General features: G+C 41.7%; 1 protein-coding gene across 6 annotated transcripts in view; it reads left to right on the top strand.

Moving 5' to 3' along the window:
• The window catches only part of STX8 (syntaxin 8), a 197844-nt gene that overhangs the window by 5586 nt on the left and 166485 nt on the right, over positions 1-25773 (top strand). For all 6 annotated transcript variants that reach the window (XM_015098651.3, XM_027974897.2, XM_015098649.3 and 3 more), the window contains 3 exons: positions 3326-3425; positions 11418-11512; positions 20988-21098. In XM_015098651.3, the coding sequence (XP_014954137.1) occupies positions 3326-3425; positions 11418-11512; positions 20988-21098 (306 nt within the window). The remainder of the gene's footprint in view (positions 1-3325; positions 3426-11417; positions 11513-20987; positions 21099-25773) is intronic.

Genomic DNA, 25773 nt, shown 5'->3' with positions numbered 1-25773 from the left:
TTTCTAAATCCAGCTTGAACATCTGGAAGTTCACAGTTCACATACTATTGAAGCCTGGATTGGAGAATTTGAGCATTACTTTACTAGCATGTGAGATGAGTGCAATTGTGCGGTAGTTTGAGCGTTCTTTGGCATTACTTTTCTTTGACATTGGAATGAAAACTACCTTTTCCAGTCCTGTGGCCACCGCTGAGTTTTCCAAATTTGCTGACATATTGAGTGCAGCACTTTCACAGCATCATCGTTTAGGATTAGACATAGCTCAGCTGGAATTCCATCACCTCCACTAGCTTTGTAGTGATGCTGCTTCCTAATGCCCACTTGACTTCACATTCCAGGATATCTGGCTCTAGGTGAGTCATCACACCATCGTGTGTGATCTAAGTCATGAAGATCTTTTTTGTATAGTTCTTCTGTGTTTTCTTGCCACCTCTTATTATTATCTTCTGCTTCTGTTAGGTCCATACTATTTCTGTCCTTTATTGTGCCCATCTTTGCATGAAATTTTCCCTTGGTATCTCTAATTTTCTTGAAGAGATCTCTAGTCTTTTCCATTCTGTTGTTTTCCTCTATTTCTTTGCATTGATCGCTGAGGAAGGCTTTCTTTTCCCTCCTTGCTATTCTTTGGAACTCTGCATTCAAATGGGTATATCCATCCTTTTCTCCTTTGCTTTTCACTTCTCTTCTTTTCACAGCTATTTCTAAGGCCTCTTCAGACAGCCATTTTGCTTTTTTTGCATTTCTTTTTCTTGGGGATGGTCTTGTTCCCTGTCTCGTGTACAGTGTCACGAACCTCCGTCCATAGTTCATCAGGCACTCTTGTCTATCAGATCTAATCCCTTGAATCTATTTCTCACTTCCACTGTATAATCGTAAGGGATTTGATTTAGGTCATACCTGAATGGTCTAGTGGTTTTCCCTACTTTCTTCAATTTAAGTCTGAATTTGGCAATAAGGAGTTCATGATCTGAGCCACAGTCAGCTCCTGGTCTTGTTTCTGCTGACTGTATAGAGCTTCTCCATCTTTGGCTGCAAAGAATATAATCAATCTGATTTGGTGTTGACCATCTGGTGATGTCCATGTGTAGAGACTTCTCTTGTGTTGTTGGAAGAGGGTGTTTGCTATGACCAGTGCGTTCTCTTGGCAGAACTCTAGTAGTCTTTGCCCTGCTTCATTCTGTACTCCAAGGCCAAATTTGCGTGTTAGTCCAGGTGTTTCTTGACTTCCTACTTTTGCATTCCAGTCCGCTGTAATGAAAAGGACATCTTTTGGGGGTGTTAGTTCTAGAAGGTCTTGTAGGTCTTCATAGAACCATTCAACTTCAGCTTCTTCAGTGTAACTGGTTGGGGCATAGACTTGGATTACTGTGATATTGAATGGTTTGCCTTGGAAACGAACAGAGATCATTCTGTCGTTTTTGAGATTACACCCAAGTACTGCATTTCAGACTCTTTTGTTGATGATGATGGCTACTCCACTTCTTCTAAGGGATTCTTGCCCACAGTAGTAGATATAATGGTCATCTGAGTTAAATTCACCCATTCCACTCCATTTTAGTTCGCTGATTCCTAAAATGTCAACGTTCACTCTTGTCATCTCCTGTTTGCCTTGATTCATGGACCCAACATTCCAGGTTCCTATGCAATATTGCTCTTTACAGCATTGGACTTTACTTCTATCACTAGTCACATCCACAATTGGATGTTGTTTTGCTTTGGTTTCGTCTCTTCATTCTTTCTGGAGTTATTTCTCCGCTGATCTCCAGTAGCATATTGGGCACCTACCAACCTGAGGAGTTCATCTTTCGGTGTCATATCTCTTTGTCTTTTCATACTGTTCATGGGGTTCTCAAGGCAAGAATACTGAAGTGGTTTGCCATTCCCTTCTCCAGTGGACCACGTTCTGTCAGAACTCTCCACCATGACCCATTGTCCATCTTGGGTGGCCTTATACGGCATGGCTCATAATTTCACTGAGTTAGACAAGGCTGTGGTCCATGTGATCAGATTGGTTAGTTTTCTGTGATTGTGGTTTTCAGTTTGTCTGCCATCTGATGGAGGAGAAGAGGCTGATGGAAGCTTCCTGATGGGAGAGACTGACTGAGGGGGAAACTGGGTCTTGTTTTGATCAGTGGGGCCATGCTCAGTAAATCTTTAATTCAATTTTCTGTTGATGGATGCAGCTATGTTCCCTCCCTGTTATTTACCTGGGGCCAAACTATGGTGGAGATACTGAAGATAATGGGGACCTCCTTCAAAAGGTCCCATGCACGCGCTGCTACTCTCAGTGCCCCCAGCCCTGCAGCAGGCTGACCCACGCCTCCGCCAGAGACTTCTGGGCACTCCTGGGCGAGTCTGGGTTAGTCTCTTGTGGGGTCACTGCTCCTTTCTCCTGGGTCCTGGTGTACACAAGGTTCTGTCTGTGCCCTCCAGGAGTCTGTTTCCCTAGTCCTGTGTAAGTTCTGGCAGCTCTGTGTTGGGTTTAATGGCGACCTCCTCCAGTACGGCTTGTGTATACCCAGGTCTGCCGCACCCAGAGCCTCTGCCCCTGCGGCAGTCCACTGCTGATAAAACAGGAGAAATTAAAGAGATGCCCTGCTTCATTTGGTCTCAGTGATTAAGTTAACAGTGAATGGATCGGTTGTAATGTCCATTTGACCTGTGGCAACCCACTCCAGTATTCTTGCCTGGAGAATTCCATGGACAGAGGAGTCTGGTGGGCCTACAGTGCATGGAGTCACAAAGAGTCAGACACGACTGAGTGACTGACACACACAGGTTGTCCCGTACCTCCACAGGAGACACTCAAACACAGTTCCGTCTCAGTCTCTGTGGGGTCTCTTGAGTTCGTTGTTCATTGCTGTATTCTCCCATGCCTGGAGCAGTGCTGGGCTCTCCAGAAATGTTTGCTGAATGTTTTGTGAATGAATGCATTGGGATGCTTTATCAGGGGGCAGAGATCACAGTGGTTGGGAGCACAGACTTGCTCGGGGCCAGGCAGCTGGGGTTTGCAGCTGGAGGTGTCAGTTGGGCAAGTGGCTCTACCTCCCTGTGCCTGATTTTTCTCAAGTATGTGCTGGGGATGGGGACCCAGCTCCCAGCGTTCTTGTGTGGCTGGGGTGAGTTATTACAAAGGAAGAGTTGAGAAGGGAACCCATCCCATAGTGAGCTACCGTTCACCGTGTGTATGCCTCTACTGCCCCTCTTATCATCCCCCCTTCTTGTTGACTGTTGTGACTAGAATTACAAACTGCAACGTTAGATTACGCTGAAATTTCCTTTAAGGAACTTTCAACATGTCTCTCCCTTTATGACTCTGACGCAGGTTCTCCACCTACGATTCTACCTGCCAACTTGCACAAGAGATTGCCGAGAAAATTCAGCAGCGAAATCAGTATGAAAGAAATGGTGAAAATACAACCAAGGTAAGGCTAGGAGAGACTGGGCCCTTCAGAGCATTTGTTTGAGCTCTGAGGTCTGAAAACTCCCCCCTTTCAGAGGCTGTATGTGTAACAACCTGTGTGTGTTAGTCACTTAGTCGTGTCTGACTCTGTGACTCCATGCACTGTAGGCCCACCAGACTCCTCTGTCCATGGAATTCTCCAGGCAAGAATACTGGAGTGGGTTGCCACAGGTCAAATGGACATTACAACCGATCCATTCACTGTTAACTTAATCACTGAGACCAAATGAAGCAGTGCATCTCTTTAATTTCTCCTGTTTTATCTTAAAAGCTGCTAACAGTTTTATAGTCTAGTTCCAGAGTTCGTACACTGTCCCCCAGGTGGTAAATCTGTCAGGCTCTGCAGAAGAAGAGGCAAGTTCTCACCTCTTTGAGTAACCATTCTCAACAAAATGATGATAGTCTTTTATCTTTTTTTTACATTTTACATTTAAACATGATCATCCTCCGCTTTCGGGCTGTAAAAAAGACAGTGGTGGGATTTGGCAAGGTTTTTTCCAGCAAATCCTGAGTCCACGCCAATTCCTTTGATTCTAATCCAGCATCGCAGGTTTCTTTGTAACTTCCCCATTCCAAATTAATGTTTTCCTTTTCCTGCAGTGAGAACCCAGGTTTCCATAAGCACTGATGTGTTCTTGCTCATTTGGTCTCTCTTAGGAGTGAAAGTCACTCAGTGGTGTCCGACTCTTTGTGACCCCATGGACTATACAGTCCATGGAATTCTCCAGGCCAAAAACTGGAGTGGGTAGCCTTTCCCTTCTCTGTGGGATCTTCCCAACCTAGGGATCGAACCCAGGTCTCCCACATTGTGAGTGGATTCTTTACCAGCTGAGCCACCAAGGAAGCCCAAGAATTCTGGAGTGGGTAGCTTATCCTTTCTCCAGTGGATCTTCCTGACCCAGGGATCAAACCAGAGTCTCCTGCATTGCAGGTGGATTCTTTACCCGCTGAGCTACATGGGAAGCCCGGTCTCTCTTATAGTTTATACAAAAAAGTTTTCAGAATCGTTACACAGGCACCGCTACATATGCTAAGTGTAGTTTGAGTCTCTTTATTGTTATTTTTTAAATTTAGAATATCTCACTAAGGATACTAAGGTTATTCTGTTTTAAAGATACGAGAATTGATTATTTTTTTCTGTATCTTATGCTCTCCTCTGTATCTATTGATATTCATTTTCAGGGTTTGCTTTTTTCCCTGCCCTTAAATTTAAAATATGTAAAACATTTATACAGTACAGAAGTCAGTATTATATGCAAAGGTACACTCAAAGTCTTGTCTCCATTCCACCCTTTTTCTTGCCTCCTTCAACTTCTTCTTAGAGTAATCCTTTGTTTTTTAACTTACTTTCTCATTTATTCTTCCTGTGTTACTTGTGGAAATAAGCATCTGGGGTGTGTGTGTGTGTGTGTGTGTGTGTGTGTGTGTGTGTGTGTGTGTATTCTCATTTCTCTTCCTTTAACAAAAAGGTTGCTCTTTTGTATCTTGCTCTTCACTTAACAGTAGTATCACAGAAATGTTAATCCGTTGAAATCTTTTTGTTTTTTCTTAGGACTTTATAGTGCTCTACTGTGTGTTGTTGTTTAGTCGCTAAATTGTGTCTGATTCCTTTGTTTCCCATGTACTGCAGCACACCAGGCTCCTCTGTTCATGGGATTTCCCAGGCAAGAATACTAGAGTGGGTTGCCATTTCCTTCTCCAGGAGATCTTTCCAACCCAGGGATCTAACCCAAGTCTCCTTCACTGGCAGGCAGATTCTTTTCCATTGAACCACCAAGGAAACCCCTATTGTGTGTGCTATAGTTCATTAACCTGTCTCCTAAGAATAGGCATTTAGATTGTTTCCTATATTTTGCTCTTAAGAATAATGCTGCAATACATAGCTTTGTGATTTTTTTTTTTTTCTTTTAAGAGTGAATTCTCAGAACCAGGGCATTTGTGATTTCTTTTTTTTTTTTTTAACCTGTTGCCAAATTACCGTCCACAGGGGTTGTCACCTTTGGCTTCCCAGGTTGGCCAGCAGAGGGCGTTGTCAATTTCCTGAATTTTTGCCAACCTAATGAGATAAAATATTTTAGTGTAATTTTATTTTATTTATTTTTTAAATTGAGGCATAATTGAATTACAATATTATATTTGTTTCAGGTATGCAGCATAGGGATTTGATATTTTTGTACATTATAGTGTGATCACAGATAAGTCTAGTTACCATCTTACCATATGAAATTATTATAATATTATTGACTATATTCCCTATGCTGTACATTATATTCCCTTGACTTCCTTACTTTATAACTGGAAGTTTGTACCTGTTAATCTTCTTCACCTTCCAGTGTAGTTTTAAGTTTGCATTTTTCATGATATGAAGTGAAGTATGTTTTCACATTCTTAAGAAAGCTGAGTGCTGAAGAATTGATGCTTTTGAACTGTGGTGTTGGAGAGGACTCTTGAGAGTCCCTTGGACTGCAAGGAGATCCAACCAGTACATTCTAAAGGAGATCAGCCCTGGGTGTTCTTTGGAAGGAATGATGCTAAAGCTGAAACTCCAGTACTTTGGCCACCTCATGCGAAGAGTTGACTCATTGGAAAAGACTCTGATGCTGGGAGGGATTGGGGGCAGGAGAAGAAGGGGACGACAGAGGATGAGATGGCTAGATGGCATCACCAATTCGATGGACAAGAGTTTGAGTGAACTCCGGGAGTTGGTGATGGACAAGGAGGCCTGGCGTGCTGCTATTCATGGGGTTGCAAAGAGTCGGACATGACTGAGTGACTGAACTGAACTGAACTGAAGCACTATATGTATATATATTCTGTAAATTAATTCCCTGTCTTTTGCCCATTTTTTTCTATTGGATTATTGTTGGGTTTTTTATTTTTTATTTTTAAGAGCTCTTTATGTATTAGGGAGATTAGCTCTTTCTGATATATTGTAATTATTTCCTCTCCTTTGTCATTTGTTGCTTGACTTTGCCATGGTAGCTTCTGTCATATGAAAGTTTTAGTTTTTTTTTTAATAAAGCTATCAATTTTTAATTGCCTCTGCATTTTCACTTACAGCTTTTGCTACTTGTAGGTTATAAAGGAATTTGTTCTGATTTCTTCTAGCAAATTCATGGTTTCATTTTTTGCATTTAGATCCCTGATCCATTCAGCCAGTATCATCTTCTGATGATAAACCATTCTGCTAGGTCACTTCAGTCCGACTCTGTATGCCCCTATGGACTATAGCCCACCAGGTTCCTCTGTCCATGGGCTTCTCCAAGCATGAATACTGGAGTGGGTTGCCATGCCCTTCTCCAGGGGATCTTCCCAACTCAGGGGTCTATCCCGCATCTCTTACATCTCCTGAATTGGCAGGCAGGTTCTTTACCACTAGCACCACCTGGGAAGCCCAATAAACCATTTTACTAAGGGCTGGATGAAGCACAGACTGGGAATCAAGATTTCTGGGAGAAATATATCAATAACCTCAGATACACAGGTGACACCATCCTTATGGCAGAAAGCAAAGAAGAACTAAAGAGCCTCTTGATGAAATTGAAAGAAGAGAGTGAAAAAGTTGGCTTAAAACTCAACAGTCAGAAAACTAAGATCATGGTATCTGGTCCGATCACTTCATGGCAAATAGGGCAAATAGATGGGCAAACAATGGAAACAGTGTCAGACTTTATTTTGGGGGGGGGGCTCCAAAATCACTGCAGATGGTGACTGCAGCCATCAAATTAAAAGACACTTGTTCCTTGGAATGAAAGGTATGACCAACCTAGACAGCATATTAAAAAGCAGAGACATTACTTTACCAACAAAGGTCCGTCTAGTCAATGCTATGGTTTTTCCAGTGGTCATATATGGATGTGAGAGTTGGACTGTGAAGAAAGCTGAGCACCAAAGAATTGATGCTTTTAAACTGTGGTGGTGGAGAAAACTCTTGAGAGTCCCTTGGACTGCAAGGAGATCCAACCAGTCAATCCTAAAGGATATCAGTCCTGAATATTCATTGGAAGGACTGATTTTGAAGCTGAAGCTCCAATACTTTGGCCACCTGATGCAAAGAATAGACTCATTGAAAAGACCCCGATGCTGGGAAAGATTGAAGGCAGGAGGAGAAGGGGACGACAGAGGATGAGATCGTTGGATGGCATCACTGATTTGATGGACAAGAGTCTGAGCAAGCTCCGGGAGTTGGTGATGGACAGGGAAGCCTGGCGCGCTGCAGTCCATGGGGTCGCAAAGAGTCAGACATGACTGAGTAACTGAACTGAACTGAATTATAAAAATGAGTTTTCCATGTGGCTGAATTATTGCCCAGGTTACATTAAATTCCTCAATGTAGGCTTTCTGGATTTAGGCTGTGTAAAATTTTAACCATTTAAAAAATGTCTCAGATTCACATGTCTATACCAATTCTGATGAACTTTAAAAAAATCTTTCTCTGATAAGTATACAATAGTTTAATATACATTTTAAAAGTTACTTATGCCATTGAGCATCTTTTCATTTATTTTTTAGATGTTTGTATTTCTTCCTTTATGAATTGACTGTTACATTCCTATACATGTTCTTAACCTAGCTTATTTCTTAATTTCCAAGTGTTTCTTACCTATTTGTTAACTAAGCTTTGAGTAAGCTTTGATCTGGCACATTTGGTACAAATATTTTTTCTATTAATTTGGATTTTATAAATTACTTTTTAAAAATATACATACTTGTTTTTAAAATTAAATACTTGTTTTACTTGAAATTATCACTGTTTTTATTCATGGCCTTTTCTAAGATAATAGTTAGAAAGGCTTTTCATACTCAGGGATTATATTAATAGAAATAGTTTGTCTACCTAAATTTTCTTTAAACTTTCTCCTCTTTTTAAATCTTTTTTAGAACACAGAAATATTTACAATATTTGAAATTTGTGTATTGTAATTTTTTCCCCATTTGCTAAATTATTAATCCCTACCCAAGCATGAAATAATTCCTGTTTCATTCACTGAATTTTTACACAGCTGCACTGTTTTTGGACCTTCTGTTCTTTTGCACTAATGAAGCCATTGGTAACTTCTAGCATCCTACCCTTGCAGTTTTTTTAATAAGGATTTAACCTCTGATTGTGTAAGGCCCCCTTTGTAACACATATCCTTGATCTTTCTATGTTTCCCTTCATTTATCCTCCTCTAACAGCAGTTTTGCGTAGTTTTACTTACTTAGTTTACTTGGGGGGCGGGGTGCTGTGCCAGGTCTTCATTGCTACACAGGCTTTTCTCTAGTTGTGAAGAGTGGGGGCCACTCTGTAGTTTCGGTAGGTGGGCCTCTCATTTCAGTGGCTTCTCTTGTTGTGGAGCACAGGCTCTAGGGCGCTCTAGGGGTTGCAGCTCCCAGGCTCTGGAGCACAGGCTCAGCAGGTGCGGAGCACAGGCTCTAGGGCGCTCTAGGGGTTGCAGCTCCCAGGCTCTGCAGCACAGGCTCAACAGGTGTGGAGCACAGGCCTTGTTGCTCCATGTACGGCATGTGGGATCTGCCTGGATCAGGAATCAAACCCCTGTCTCCTGCATTGGCAGACAGACTCTTCACCACTGAGCCACTGGGGAAGCCCTGCAGAGCTTTATTAAAAAGAATTTTGTGCTGTGCCTCGTTTAACACCTCCTCTCTAATAAAAGCACTGCACACGGGATTTTGGATAGATGTGTAGTATTTTTATAGATTAAGTTGGGGAGCATTTACACTTTTGTGGTGTTGATTCTTTCCCTTCACGCATTCCTTCGGCAGTATTTCCTGCAGTTACTGTAGGCCAGGCACTGTGCTAGATATGTTTTAGATTTTGTTGATATTGTTAATGATGTTTAAAAATGCTTTGTAGAAGAGTTCTTCCTACTTGAATTTAGGAATGCCCTGGATTTTTTTCATTTTGTGATTGATCACCACCATGAATTCTTTACCATTTTCTAGTCATTGTTCAGTTGATCCTCTTAACTTTGCCAAATAGACTATTTTTAACCTGCAAATAATGATAATTTCATTTCCTTCTTTCCAGCCCTTATGTATTTCTTAAACTTGTCTTACTGCGTTGGTTAGAACTCTAGACCAAAGTTAAATAATATTGCCGTTAAGGCAGCGCTGACCCATTCTGAGTTTTCTTTCCTCGTTTTTGTCATGTTTTTAATTAATTTCCCCTGTGTTGTATGAATCATATGTTTATTCTATTTTTAGTTATTAATACTACTAATAACTTTAGTTATTAATACTATTAGCTGTATTATTAGATCTTCTAACATCGAAGTATTTTTAAATTGCTCAGATAAATTCTGCTTGGTGATGGCATACTGTCATTTTTAATGTAATTCTGAATTTGCTTTGCTAATATTTTTTAAAGGCTTTTACATTTATAATCTTTAGGGGAGATTGGCAAATGGCTTATTTTTTCCCTCTTATCTCCTGTCAGTGCTTGTTACCAATGTTGTGTTAGCTTAAAATATGAATTAGGCTTTCATCCTTTTCTGTGCTTTGGAAAGCTTCTGTTAACTTCTCATAACAGAATTTTTTTCCTGAAAATAATAGCTTTCTTATAAAATATGAAGAAATCCTGCTACTTAGAGACAACCACACTTGATGTTTTGATGTCTTTAGTTCCTGGGTTGTTTTTTCTCCACGTGAGTGACATTGCATTTTATGAATTGATTTCTTTTTCTTTTAATAAATTACGATAAATATCTTTCTATGTTAACAAATTTAGATGTCATTCATACTTTTTAATGACTACATACTTTTTCATCTGTTAAATGCTTTTGATCTTTAATTTTGTAGACTCTTAGACCTGGGGGGTGTGTGTGTGTGTGTGTGTGTGTGTGTTCATTGTTCTTTTGTGTGTGTGTGTTTGTTCATTGTTCTTTTGTTTGTGTGTGTGTTCATTGTTCTTTTGTTTGTGTGTGTGTTCATTGTTCTTTTGTTTGTCTGTTTTGCTCTGGAAAGATCTGCCTTCCGTGGCGTTACCCCATAGACATTGTGGGTGGTTTTTCCGTGGTTCCCAGAGGTATTAGAACAGTTACGGTTAGATTTTTCTTGGCTGCTGACACCTCTGTGGGTTGCTTGATGTATGTCGTCCTTGGCCAGCCTCTGCTGTTCTGCTGTGTTTTCCTTGTGTGACCCCACTAATCTAAGGAGAGAGCCCCTGCTTCACTGCAGTTGGATAATTGTTCCTGTTAACAAGGTAGCAAATGAAACTTGTGACAGTACTGTCTTTCTAAACATGCCTCTGATTATATCCGTGGCTGACTATGTTTACTTTATAGGGTTGATTTTATTTTTCATATTTTTAAATTCCTGAGAGGCTTTCTTCCCACCTCTCCACCGTCCTTTAAGGCAGCACGTAGAGTCACAAACAAAACTTGACTCTGGGTTTGTAAATTGGAGAAAATTCACACACTCCTGGAAAAAAGAGTCATATGTGGTTAACATTCCTCTTGTAAAGAAAGGCCACACTGCTATAAAACTTTTAATGGGTTGTAAGGATACCAGTGTGTTTAGGGAAGACTGTCCAGGATGGCCATGGGGCTTGACATCTTGTTCTTTGCAGTGTGGGTCAGGGAACTGTGAGGGTTTTGCTGGTGAACAAAGATGGGGTACATGCAATTTCTTGTGTGGCTCCTGGTAGATAAATAGGATCCAAAGGTAGATGTTCAAGGGCCAGAATTCAGCTGATTGTGAGAGCAAAATCAGGGTTCATAGATGGACCGACTTACCACCTGGTCAGGACATAGGATTGGGTATAAGTGTTAGATGAGTGGCTGGCCCAGGCAACCATTAAGACTCCATACAATCTTGAGGTTATCATTAGGAGGCTTGATGTCTCTTCCAGCCTTCCCCTGATGGAATCAGTTTGTAAAGCAGCATTTACATGATATTTTTAGGAGATTCCACACCTCTGGACTAGCATACTTAGGCTGTGTTCTTTTCTTTTCAGCTTACCGTGACAATCAGAGCTTTGTTGCAGAAACTGAAGGAAAAGATCGCCCTTTTGAAGGACTTATTGCTAAGAGCTGTGGCAACACATCAGATGTATCCATGTAAACATTTCCACCTCTTGCTAGAGTGGGAGGACAAGCAGTCTTATTTTAAGAAAGGAAGGAATCTGGGCCACCCAGATTTTTTCCACAGCTTGAGGAAGACCTGGTTTCTAAAATATTGCCTATAATCTCGATTTCTATTTTAAGGGTCCGTTATATGTTTTACAGTGAATATGCTGGCGAAGCAAGACGCATAGCAAGAACTTACTTAGTTGGGTGTAACCTTGACCGTGCAGGCAGCTCGTGTTTTCTGTTAGCGCTGTGTTTACACCAAGCCCCGCGTTGCTACCTGTCTAGACTGCGGTGAAAGTAGTCCAGCAGCAGAACCTCGATGATGCTCTTGAGCCATGATTCTGCTCAGTGCAGTTCCCAGAGTTTTGAACAATTCCTTTCCTTTTCCGAGAGACTCGTACCAGTAGAAACCGTACTTTTTTCCTCCCCGATTATGTAGGTTATTGAGATGTGACTTCTTCACCTTATGGTTCTAGAAGTGACAATACCCCTGGTTTGGGAGGTTTTTTGCTGCTGCTGCTGCTAAGTCACTAGGTGGGGGTATAAAAGCGTCTGCCTCCAATGCGGGAGGCCCCGGTTCAATCCCTGGGTCGGGAAGATCCCCTGGAGAAAGAAATGGTAACCCACTCCAGTATTCTTGCCTGGAGAATCCCATGGACGGAGGGAGAAGCCTGGTAGGCTGCAGCCTATGGGGTCGCAGAGTCGGACACGACTGAGCGACTTCACTCATTCACTTCACTCATGGGAGGCACCTGTGTGAAGTCAGTTGCGACATCACCTCTACTTCCTACCAACCATGTCAAGTATTAAAATCTTTTTATTTTTTTAGAAATTCATGATCTGATCAATTTAGGAAAATATATGTGACCTGTTACATAAACTAATCCCTTAAATCTGAGTTTACAACTGACCTCAAACTGGGCCTCTCTTACCATCCCTTTCCTTTATCCATGGTTTATACCAAAGACCCAGACTTTGGTATCTCAGGAAATGGATTGTTCCTGCCCAATTTTAAGCATGGTGAAAATGTAGCTGTTTAGATAAAACAATAGAAGATGTTGTGAAAATGTATTTTTCTCCAAGTATCATCCTTATATGTCACCAGAGAGGTTGGTTTAGATAGTTGCATGATTTCTAGTATTCAGTTATTTACCCAGTAAGGTTTCAAATAAAAGTTTAATTTCAGTGAACAATTGAGGCCTTATTTTTAACACAATTAGAGCATTCTGATATGTTCAGTTTGTAACTTTACCCTCTGTCTGGTTATGGTTTGTTACTGCCCAGTTAGTTTATTATGTAAGGAGTTTTTATTTTATCAAAATCCACAAGTTTTAATATATTGACCTCATGTTAGCAGAGCTGTTTTCTCTACCAAGTGCTTGGAAGTCTGCACATGGGATCGAGATGTGCAAACCCATTTTAGTATTACCTAAATTGTATATTAGAAACATAGCTAAATATTGTTTCCTGATTTAATATTGATAACTGTATTTGCTAATAGGTAACTGATTATTACTCATCTTATAATGTGTGCATGTGAGCTAAGTCGCTTCAGTTGTGTCCAAGTCTGTGCAACCCTATGAACTGTAGCCCGCCAGGCTCCTCTGTCTATGGGAATTCTCCAGGCAAGAACACTGGCGTGGGTTGCCATGCTCTCCTCCAGGGGATCTTCCAACTCAGGGATCAAACCTGTGTCTCTGATGTCTCCTGGATTGCAGGTGGATTCTTTACCACTAGTGCCACCTGGGAAACCCCCAGACATAGCACATTTTATAATATTTATGTGCTAAACCTATGGTGCAAGAAGATGTAAATTAGTAACTTTTACTTCTATTAATAAGTTCTGCTGGTTATTAATTATAAGGCGTACCAAGCACGGTGCAGTAATAATTGACTCTGTTCTGCAAATCCTTGCAGTCTAACCACATTTTGAAATCTGGCAGCATCTGGTTTCGTGGTGATCTCAGAATTTGCTGAATTAAGCACCAGACATTAAAAAACACCAAACCGAGTTATTAAATATATTATGAAAGTATTTAAGGACTATCATGTGAATAATTAAGACTTTTCTAGGAGAAATCAAACACTCAACTGGAATATAACAACTTTCTTGAACATTCTGTTTTGTTTTGTTTTTAAATAATAGGGCCTCTTTCTACTGGAACGGCAACCAAAGCTAGGGATGGAATTTAGAGAGTGGCCCTATGGGAAAGTGAAAGTGTTAGTCACTCAGTCCTGTCCGACTCTTAGCGACCCCATGGACTGTAGTCCACCAGGCTAATCTGCCCATGGAATTCTCCAGGCAAGGATACTAGAGTGGGTTGCCATTTCCTTCTCCAGGGGACTTGTCCAACCGGCGTCTCCTGCATTGCAGGCAGAGTCTTTACTATCTGAGCCACCAGGGGGCGCTCATTAACCTCTGGATTTTCAGGGAGACCGTTTCTTAGAACGGGAAGAAGGAGGTAGCTTCTGTATTACTCAGGCCTCTGTTTAATTACTGTCTTGTTTCTCACATCTTCCCTCTCCCTGACCTTCCTCTTCCCAAACATTTCAGATAATTCTATGGCAGTTATCTGAGATAATTCTAGGGCAGTTATCATCCAGATTTAAGATGTATCAGATAGCAACTTGTCAGGCCTAGTATCCTCGTATTATTAGACTGTTTGGGTGGGTTCTTTCCCTTCTTTACAAAAAAGGTACTGAGGCCAAGGCCAGCTTGTGCCTCAAGTCACTGATGTAAATTAATAACTTTTACTTTCAGCATTCCAGCAGAGGAATTTCTTCACACCCAGGAGAAGAATCTTTAAGAGCTTAAGTAACTTGCCTCAGTCCCCACCGATGAGAAATGGAAAGCCAAGATTCCAATGCAGGGCTGTCTGGACCCAAAGCCAGTTGTTTAAAAGCTGAATTCTACTTTAGTGATAGAATACAGTCCACTGTCACATGACCTGTCTTCAGTGAGAATTCCCTATTACTTGGCGTGTTGCTGTAATGCCAAGACAAATCTTGTTTATAATGCAAATCCTCAAGACCCTTCTTAATCATCAGAAAGATTAAACAGTCTTCACTGTGGTTTATTAGGTATACTTTATGATGTTGTAATTCTTAGAAAAATGTGTGTCCATAAATCGCCAAGAGAGTGACTTTTTAATCCTTTTTCTTGAGGCATAATTAATGTGGGGTGACTTTTTTAATGTGAATATTTGGAAACCACATTTCCTTACTGTGTCGGGCAGTTGAGAGTTTCTGGTACCTGACTTAAGAAATTTATGCCTCTCTGCAGTCGTGAAGTTTTCCAAGGAACACTAGGAGTTGCCAGAAAGATAAGTCCTATGAAAATGCCTTCCAAACAATTAAATTCTGGGATGTTAGGCATAAGATGTTACTGCTCTTTCATGAAAAAGTATTTTTCTCTGGCAAGAATAAATGTGAAATTAAAATGAAAGTGGCGTGCTTTCGAATCGGTTAGCTTGCAATTCATAATCCAAAGTCCTGAAGCCAGAGAGTTGAAAATTGCTGAAAAGCATTAACTTCTATTCACAGTACTTCTTGGAGACGGTGATTATAATGGTCTCACCAGTTGAGAAAAGCTGTGTGCAACAGGAGGTCGCATAGGAAATTTCAGGTAGCACTAAGGTTAGAATTAGTTTTACATGAAGCTTGTCTTTTTGTTGGGTTTTTCAAAGGCAGCACTTTTAGCACTTTGAAAAGAATTTTTGAAAATCACTTTACAAAGGATTTCAGTATCAAAAGCTATTTTGGTCTCTTGTGAGAAGTCCTGGAGAATTAATTTTTAAGAATCGATAAATAAGGGGACTTTCCTGGCAGTCCGGTGGTAAAGATTTTGTCTTCTAATAGTGGGGATGCAGGTTCAAACCCTAAGATCCCACATGCCTTGCAGCCAATAAAAGCAAAAAAAAAAAAAAAGAAGCAGTATTGTAACAAATTCAATAAAGGCTTTAAAAAATGGTCCACATAGAAAAATAATCTTTTTTTTTTTTAATGGATAACATAACCCTGTTCCACTTTGTTTTCTGGGGGAAGAAAGATGAGTAGAAAGGTAGCTGGCTGGAGAGATGCCCCATGTAACAAACCTGGATACGTGGCTACATGTAGATGTGGAGGAGCTCACTGGAGAGGTTTTAAGAGTAGCCCCTGGGTGCCCCAGTAGTGGGGACGTGGTTCTAGAACACTGCACCTGGCCATAACAGTTTTCACTGGTGTCTGCTATTGTGAGAAAATTAAGAACAAGGTCATTTTTATTTCAGTAGGAATTTTCTGATTTATAGTCTGTTACGTGGTTCTCTCTGGTTTCGAGTATTAACATCTTGCTTTTTCACCATGGTAGTAAAAGCAGATGAGAGTGTTGTCTGTTGTGGTTTTTGGAATGTCCACATAGATGGCAACGTGTATAATCGGTCTATATAAATCCCCCCTCCCCACCTCCACAGCTTGTTTGGAAATACTTCTGCTCCATGAAACCCCTAAGTCTGGGCACTGTTGGGACACTGTGGACAGCACTGGCTTGGTGGCAGACAGCTGAGATAGAAGACCAGCTCCACCACTGCCTCAAGGCCAGAGAGCAACGTGGCCTTTCTTGACCTCAGTTTCATTATCTACAGAGTAGGAATAATCAGACTTGCTTTGCAGGCTGTTGTGAAAGTTGAAGAAAATGCTGTATTTAAAGCATCTCACAGGACAAGCTCCCCCATAATCATTGGTGTTGGATAAAAGTTTTCAACTCTTCGAGGGCAAGTTACTTAACTTCGTTGTGCCTTGTTTTCTTAATTTGTGAGAAAAGGATAAAGTACATCCAGCTTATAGCATTGTTGGGAGGATTAAATTATATGCATAGAAGGTGCTTTGCATAAAGCAAGCCCTCCTCGAGGATTAACTGCTGCCTACCATTTTATCATGCTTACCATTTTATCACTGTTAAAATTACAGCTAATGTGGAAAATTTACAGGTACCCTTTTATGGAGTTTATAACACATAAGGAGGGTACATCCAGGCATGCAGATAATGATAGTATTAAATACTACTTGCAAAATGGGATCAGTGCTTTGAGGAAGATAGGCACCTGGGCTGGTCCATAATAGACACTCAGTAGAGTTTGTTAACTTTGGAGGCTCTTCCCGTCCCAGGGATTGAACTCAGGTCTCCTGCATTACAGGCAGATTCCTTACCATCTGAGCCACCAGGGACTCCCCCTAAAAGCAAATAATAAATAAAAATAGAAGAGCTGAAGTGCTGTGTGAGCCAGAAAAATCTTCTGGCCTCTGGGACCTTAAACTGTCTCTGTGTAATTCTTCTTGTGGTTCTGGAAGTAATTATCCTTCTCCAAAGCAATTAATTTGCACGGAAGACTTACTTAAATTCTTATGCCTTCTACCAATTAGGAGAAAATCCAGGAGCTGGAAGTGGGGGAGGGAATAGGGTGTTCCCTGGGTCCAGCCCCATCTTCACCCCTCTCCATCCTAGGTTGGAAGTACTTCCCAGGTTATAGCAGAGAAGCTGGACTCTGAAGCACAGTGGTGGAAAATCAGGGTCTAGTTTCATTTGCAACCTTGCATGAACTGGTTGTAATTATGTGTACATTCAGTCTGGCCAACGACAGAGTACTGTGGTGGTTAGATCTTCCGTTTCCCTGTCTGTTCTCTGATCTTCCTCCTTGGTTATTCACCAAGTTGATGGAAGAGAAGGTCCCAGCACTGGCCTCATGACCATCTGCCCTGTTTTCTGCTTGTTCTTCTTTACCCTGTACCCGCACCCCCCAGCTACCATGAGCCCACATCCATGGAGTGTCATTACCTTCTAGGTGATTCTCTGACCTCTTGTTAGCAACAACTTCCATTATAGTAAGTGTGCCATGCAGAAGGGCTGTGCATCTTTTTATTCTCTTCGGCTCCCTCTATCCCCCATTTCCTTATGGTCTGTTCTCTCAATAGAGTAAAATAAAAACAAAACCGGGAGGTAGAGTGTGTGTTCCTGATTGGTTAGTTTTCCAGGTGTTCCAGATTTACAGGGGATCTCTGGAATATTCTGAATTAATATTATCAGTATGGTTATTAACAGGATGCTAAGAAGTGGCAAAGTTAAGTGAGCAGTACTGGGGGCCTCAGGGTAAGAGAAGCCCCACACGAGGTGGTGAGAAGGAGCTGGGCTCTCACCCGCTGTTGCCATGGTTTCCGGTCGGGTGAACAAGAGATTCGACTTACCTGTCCCAGCATCAACTGTCTGTGATTCTGTTCTCCAGTTACTCCTCCTCTTCAAAACATAATCACCAAGTTTTACTGCTCTTAAAATTGATGTCCTTTGTTGGTTAATTAATAGTTTAAATTCAGTTGTCTGCTAAATTTTAAAACTTGCCTCTACTTTTTCTATAAAAGGTGCTTTCTACCTGTCGATTTCCTGTTTTAAAAAAAAAAAACATATATCATTTGGCTCTGTCGGATCTTGGTTGTGGTCCGTGGGCTCAGCACACAGTCTTCAGTAGTTTCAGCCTGTAGGATCTTAATTCCCCAGCCAGGGCTCAGACCCGAATCCCCTGCATTGCAAGGCAGATTCTCAGCCACAGGAATCACGAGGGAAGTCCCTCCACCCATACATTGTCTGTTGTTAGTTGTTCACTCTTCTCTCACTTCCGCATCCCCATCCTGTCCTAGCTTATTCTTCCACAGTTAACAGTGTTGGTAGTTGGTTCCTATTATCACAGCCTTTTCTAGGCATGAACAGATATGTGTACATGTTAAGTATAAAATGCTTTTGACTACAGAAGGATCATATCGTGTGTTTCATTCTGAAACTTTTTGTTAGTTAGCATTTAATAGCGTCAAACAGTCCAAAGCAATACCCAGTAGATGGGAAGTTTCCCTTACACCCTGAGTCCCCAGTTCCCTTTCCTTGGAGGCAGTTGTTTCTTTATCCTTTGAGAAATTTTCTGTGTCTATACCAACATACGTTTTTAATGGATGCAGTGGGAGCATACCATTCACTATTCAGCTCTTTGCTGTTTTTTGGCTTTGTCTAACACTTTGTTTTGGAGATTGTTCCATATCAAATAATTTATGTAGCACTTAGTAAGTGCTCATAAATGATAATGTTTTCATTATCATCAATACCTACAGGGCTTTCCTATTCTATTTTGGGGGAAGGGGGCTACAAAACATGCCATTGCCAAGGTATGCTATTTCCTTATTGACAAACCTTAAAATGTTTCCAGTATTTGGCTATTATAAATAACGCTGCACTGAACATCTTTTTTTTTGGCTGCACTTATTGGTGGCTTGTGGGATCTTAGTTCCCCAACCAGGGATTGAAGCCAGATCTTGGGCAGTGAAAGTGCGGAGTCCTAGCCACTGGGCCACTAGGGAATTCCCTGCTCCTACATCTTTGTATAGTCTTGTGAACGTATCTGCAGGAGAAATTCCTGTTAAAAGAGCGTGCCTTTTAAATTCCGTTAGGTATGTAGAAGACAGTCTGGCAACTGGTTGAACCCATCTCCATTCCCACCGAGGATGTCTGAGAGTGCTTGGTTCCTCAGCCCTTTCTAGAGCCTTCTGTCATGGTTTCTTATCTGGCTGGCAAAAATGACAGTATGTTTCAATTTGTGTTTCTTTCACTAATGTAAAACTGCATTTTTTTCAGTTTATTAACATAACTCTTGTTTTTTTTCCAATGCCCTGTTATATCCTTTGCCGTTTTAAAATTTGCCACTATTAATTTGCCACTTGTACTTTTATTTTGCAGATAGTTACAATTTTTATACAGATTTATAGTTTCCTTCATGACCTCTGGGTTGACATTCTCGACTAGAAAGATTTTCCTTACTCTAGAGTATTAGAAAGTTCTCCAGAGGTGTTTTCTAATGATATTTCTGTAATTTTATTTCTTACCTTTAAACCCCTGATCCGTAATCTGCTTAATTATAGTATTGGATTATCGTTGAGTTTATGCTCACTTGGAGGACTGAAGAACTGAAATCCCAGCAGAACCACAGGTTGCCAGAGTAGGTTGAGCACAGAATGGAAGACGAGGCTAATCAGCACTGTGATATAATTAGTAATTTCCACAATTAAAATTCCTGTTTTGTCCTTTATAATTTATGTCATAGCTTCTGTCCCTTCTCCTCCCCACCCCTCTTGCCCTCCCCAGGGGCCGCTTCTGCTCTATTGACAATTTACCACTGATTTGAAACACCCTGTATTTATTTTTGATGTTGCACTGATCAGAAGGCTAATATTTGGCCCTTTTATTAGTGCAGAGGAAGGACTTGCTCACTGTTTCTTAGTTACAGTTGCTGCTTCACTGTTTCCAAGATGGGTTCGTAGTGACCGTAGTCCAGTAGGAGATGGAAAAGCCGTAGTAGTCATTTTTCTCAGGAAACCGGGGCATTCTGGAATGTTGAGAGAATGTATCCATGATTATTTTATAAATGCCCAGAGTCAATAACACTGCGTAGTTACATCGGTTTGGGGGGGATTTATGATTTTTCTAGCTAGTATCTGTTACCGGGGAACATTTTTTTATGGGTTTATTTGCTTTTTTTGCTAGCTATCCAGCTCTTTCTATTCAAAATTATCAACCAAAGTAGATTCACTGGGCCGTGGTTTTCCCACCCAGGGAAAACTACTGTATTCTGCCAAGTTCTCAAACTTTTGGGGCCTAAATGCAGGATTTAATATCCCTCTCAAACCGAGAAGTGTCTATAAATCCATAAATCCAAAAACTATGGCCATGAGTTGTAATCTGAAACCGATCTGAGCAAGACCATGGATAATGATCAAAACAGAAATAGTAGGCTTTTGGACCCCTAGTCTAGCACAGATCATAGATTAACACCTTAGAATATGGTTATTTCTTTGTAATTTTGTTTAGAATTATTAAAAATCATGCAAAGTATTTAGTGAGCTGATGGCAACAGCTTTTTTTAGAGCAAATCTGTAGAAAGTAGCACTTTACAACATACATTGTAGGTGCATTAATAGGTGTTAATAATATGAAAGAGGGCAACAAAGCTATTTTTTTTTTCTTTTTTTTCCTTTTTAACAAAGTATCTTAGGTATTAATGTCAAGGGAAAAACCCTTGACCACTGTGAGCAGCACTCAGAACTTAAGGATTCCCTGAGCCACAGTGTGCTGTAGAGAAGAACATTTCAGGGTTGGCCATTGGGAGGAAAATCGTTTTTACCAACTGTATTTCTCAGTGAATGATCTCACATGGTGGGTCTGGTTCACTGTTTTTAAGTCCTTTGCGATGGTTCTGTCCAGGTCCTTTACTGGAAGGGTCAGTGAAGGCTGAGATCAGAGCAGGAGAGCGCTGGCTCAGGCCTCTTCAGGGTAGGGCTGATTCGAGTTTGTAACAGTCCCCTCTGACTTGGAGAGCAGGGTTAATAACGTAATAGATCAAATGAGGTAATTCACCTACTCTTGGACCTTAACGAGTCGCCTGCAGAACACAGCTCGAAGGAGACCGAAGACAGAACCTCTTGGATGATCTTGTAACTCGAGAGAGACTACTTCTGGCCTCCTTTAAGAACGAGGGTGCAGAACCCGATCTTATCAGGTATGATGCTTTCCTTTACAGGGATTAAGCAGCCGGCGAAACTTACTTGCAGCGATTACAGTTGTTTCCCGAAGGGCTTAATTTCTTTATCTGGTGAAATACATCCTGTCTGTTCATTTGTAGTGCTTGACTGTCATTTTCTGTTCAGCCTGGTTTTCATTAAATTTCTGGGTTTGAGTAAACCAGGCACATTCAGCTGAATCCCATTTTGGAAGATGGTTATTTGGATAGAATACAGACGAAGTCAGAAAATGTCTGTTCATTCCCTGGTTGAACTTCTGCTGTGTTAGCTGCCTTTTAAACTCTGGACGTCATGTTTTTATCTGTGTTGGAAGATGATGTTTTTTCTTTTTAATTGACTTGTAGAAATGTGTCCTAAAGACTGTGTAGTCTATGGCTTATAGGACTAGAGGAGTGGGGGCCCTTGGCTTCTTCTCTGATCTTTGCCAGAGCGTGATTCACACTCCACAGAGTTTGTCGGCTGCTCTGCACCCGACTCCAGTGGAAGACTCAGAGGAGGGGTCCAGCTTTCCGGTTGAAGTTAATGAAGTATAAACTGTGATATCTTTAGAACTGCCCTCCCCGGCTGCCTCTAGAACCCCCTTCACCACATTAAGGGACCCAGCACAAATGAGATCAGGATGAAACCTGCCTCTCCCCACCTTCCCCATGAGGGATGGGGTCTTCGTTGTGGGGGTGGCAGCTTGTTCCTGGTTAGGAATAATATGGCTTCCCAAGGGCAATGGTTTGTTTACTTTAATGGGGGCCGGGGCTTGGAGGGCGTGGTCCTAGAGTGGTCCCAGGTGACTGGTCTGCAGTCAGAGGCTGGAGAATCACTGCCAAAGGGTGACCGGAAGAGGATGGGCAGCTTCTTGTCCGTTCCAGTCTTCTCAGGAGCTTGGGATTCAAGGTTTGTAGAGAGGAAGTGATGAAATTCCAGGAAGCAAGAGGAAATCTTAGAGTTGTTTCTTTCACCTAAGGCCTAACGTCAGGGAAGGAGGAGTTGGGTGCTGGACAGGGTTTGTAAACGGACTGGGAGGCCTCCAGTGAGCGGGGCTGATCCATTATCGTGCCCAAGCCTTCTCGGGAGGATGCAGGAGTAGAAATTTGAGGATGAAAGCGGTGATTCAGGGTTGGTGAAAAAAAAACCCATGAGCGAGGAGGTCTTGCAAGGTGAGGACAGAGTACCGTCTGCAGGCGTGGGCCTTTACCTTGGAAGTTCAGAAACAAACTCAAAAGTATCATGGCGAGGGAGGAAGTTTCCTGGGTGAGGAAGGGCCAGGTAGAGGGGATGGCAGGAGGAGAAGACTTGGAAATCTGCCTCCTCTGTCGTGGAGGTGACTGTGGTGAGAGCCTTCCGTGTGTCAGGTTCTGCTTCTCTTCACTGTCATTTAATGATGTTGAGGGGTCAGTTTAGGCCTGAGGTCTTGGTGGGGTGGGGTGGGGGGATGTATGGTTGATTTTTGGTTCCTCTCTCCCTTGTTGATGAAAATAATAAACAGTAATAAGAGTAGAAAAGTTTCATTTGAGCCAAACTGAGGATTAGCCCCCAAGCCAGCTTCCCAGGTTACTCTGAAAAACTGTCCAGAGATGCAGGGTTTTGTTTTTTTTTTAGCACAGTGTTATATCTTGCAAGAACAAAGAACACTAAACGAGTCAGGGATACACGAGTCAGGGATACATTTCTTCAAGGTTAAAAAAAAAAAAAAAAAAGACCAGAACATACACAGGGAGTCAGCATGGCCTTGGCACCTGGGAAGGGAGTCGCTTATCCTCAAAGGAGGACCATCATTGGCATCCCAGGAAGAGGGGCATTGCATCTTTGTTTTTAACATGGACATTCTTCACTTCAGGTCAGTGTGCCCTTTTCTTTAATAAATAGAGCAGATGTACAATGGGTGTTAGATAAGCCACATACAAGCTGTTTTAGCATAAAATTCAAGTTAACTCATCTTTTTCCTCCCCCATGAAAACCTGTAGGCCAGAATGACTTCCCTAAATCTCAGTATGTAAGAATTTCTTTTTTCGCTTGTCACCTCCTTCTCTGTTTTTGTTTTTGTTCACTCCTCTTCTCTCCTGTGATCATCTTTCTTTGCTACTTAAAGCACTGTTTGCTCCCGAGTCGGGTCATCTTCACCTGGGTGCCTGTTAGAAATGCAGGGTCTCAGACCCCAACTCTGCCCTCCTGAGTGGAATCTGTATTTTAACAAGATCCCCAATTTGGTTTGAATGCCCCTTCCAGCTCAAATACTACTTTATATCACTTGTTCTTAATTATGGCACTCAATCACCCACAAGGCTTATAAAAAATTTTTTTAAGAAAAAAAAAAGTGTCCGGACAATATACTTGCAGAGTCTGAATGAGTGAGTAGTCTGGGGGGAGCTCCGGTGGGGGTGAGAACAGTTGGAAACCACTGAAACCATTTCTTTCCCTCATGGGGTCTGATGAGCACTGGTAGCTAGCAGCTGCTGCGTGTTTTCTCCATGCTAGGCCCTGTGCCAAGCTGTAAGCGCCTATGCTTAGGAGATCTTTATAACATCCCACCTTATCGAAGAGAAACTGAGGCTCAGAGGGGTCAAGTAACTTGCACTGGATCCTAAGGCTAATCAGTTTCAGAGTTTGATAGTATGTGTATGGGTGAGTGAGTGCATGAATACTAACACTTAACACTAGTTAAGGTCAAGTAGGTTGCTGGAAGCAGATTGCCTCAGATTTGAGGCCAGAGTTTCCAGTCTTTGATTTCACTCACTTGCCCATACCTGAGTGTTATTTTTGCCTTTTTCCCCTACCGCCTGAATCTCCGGGTCAGGAAGATCCCCTGGAGAAGGAAACGGCACCCCACTCCAGTATTCTTGCGTGAATTCCATGGACAGAGGAGCCTGGCAGATTACAGTCCGTGGGGATTGCAGAGTCGGACACGACTGAGTGACTAACACCCCTGAATCCCCACTTCTTTCCCCAGCTTCCCATGCCTGAATAACTCTTTTGCTTGGATCTGTCCTTCTGAGGGTCTGAATTCAGTTGTAGAGGTAACCAGTTTGGGTTCCTGGTTCAACCTTGCTCTCCTGCCTCCTGCTGTCCAGTCATTTCTGAGACCTCATCAGGGACCTCTCAGCTCTGTCCCTGGATAAACCTCGTTGTCCCTCCTGCTCTGATGTCCCATGACTCACAGAGGCTTCGTCCGTCCTCCCGTAGGTCAGTTCCTAGTTCTCGGCTCCTCCACCATCTTTGGTCGCTTCCCTAATCTCAGGATTCCTCCAGCATTTTGGATGGCTTCTGTCATTCTTGATATCGACGTGGGTTGCCTTGTCACTAGGGGGATAGGCAGGTGGGTGGCTCATGTCTTTCCTTTAGGTCACGACTCACAGACATCAGAAAGCCTCACCAGAACTTGAAAATATTCCGGCCTACTCTCTCTGGCACCTTTTGTCATTCATACTAGACTACCAGCAAGCATGTACTGTTGGAGAACTGGCAGTGATCTGCTTGTTGGGCGTTCAAAGCCACATAATAACTGGCAGCAACATTGCAAGAGTTGACCCAGCCAGGGCTCCCTGAGAACCGGTTGAGCCTCTCTGTCCTCCTGAGCTCTTCCATCTTCCTCTCCTGTTTCCTCAGTGTCCTCCTCCTCTCTCACTCCAAACCTTTGCGCTCTTTCTCTTCCCCATCCTTCATTTCCTGGGGTCCTTCTCCCCTCCCTTTTCTCCCCTTTTCTCTTCCTCCTCATATGTGGCCTTATTAAGGAGAGGAGAGTATTGTCAAACTTCAGGTCAGATTAGCATTTCCCTTAAACAGACACAGTGTAGCAATCCCATAATTGAATGTGTAGCTGTCATGTGAGAGAATCTGAGTTTTTACCTTACGGATTACTGATCATTATTCTCACGCAGTAAGCCTTGATGTGAGACTCAGGTCTGAATAAGCAATGGTTGACTAATTGAGGGTATTTGGAAACTTGTTAAAGAAGTCTCTGTGTAACAATGTCTCTTAGAAGAAGAAAAGCCCTAACTTTATGAAGCGGTGACACAGCTTCTGATTGAAAACCCAACTGCCCTTTCTATTCGAGAGCTTTGCTAAGTCTCACAATTAGTTAAATCTTTGTAAAGAGAAAAAAAATCATTGCATACTCCACTGCTCCCTGACCATCTCAAAGATTATGTGATTAACTAGGCTGTAGTGGGTGGCTAATTGGCTAAGCTTTAATCTTCACACCACCAACTATATGGAGGATTATAGGAAATAGGAAGTTATTTAGAGGTTGAGATGGTAGTTATGGATCAGGAGTACTATATTAACAAGCAGACCAACTGCTAAAATCAAAGAATAGAAGATGATAATGAAATATTCACATTTTCTTAGAGTGTAAGCTTTATATTTAATTTCTTACATTTGCTTTTTCTTGGAGATGCTTTTTTTTAAAAAAAGTACGATCCTTCAAATTTATATTTCATAGCACTATATTGGCAACGAAGGGAGACAGAGGGAAAATTGACTTTGAATATTCCATTAAAAGTGTCCCCTCTACCATTTTATATCTTTGAATGTTTTCTTTCAGTTTAAAACTTGGTTTATAAGAAGGATGATTTCTATTTGATAGTATTGAGATTTCCTAAAAACTATTAATTTATACTCTCTATTGCTTGAAGTTATGAACACATGACCAGCCTACTCTTC

Source organism: Ovis aries, chromosome 11 (assembly GCF_016772045.2).
Source record: "Ovis aries strain OAR_USU_Benz2616 breed Rambouillet chromosome 11, ARS-UI_Ramb_v3.0, whole genome shotgun sequence".
NCBI lineage: Eukaryota > Metazoa > Chordata > Mammalia > Artiodactyla > Bovidae > Ovis > Ovis aries.
The sequence above is the reverse complement of the archived record's forward strand: the minus strand, read 5'-3'. Positions and strand labels throughout refer to the sequence as shown.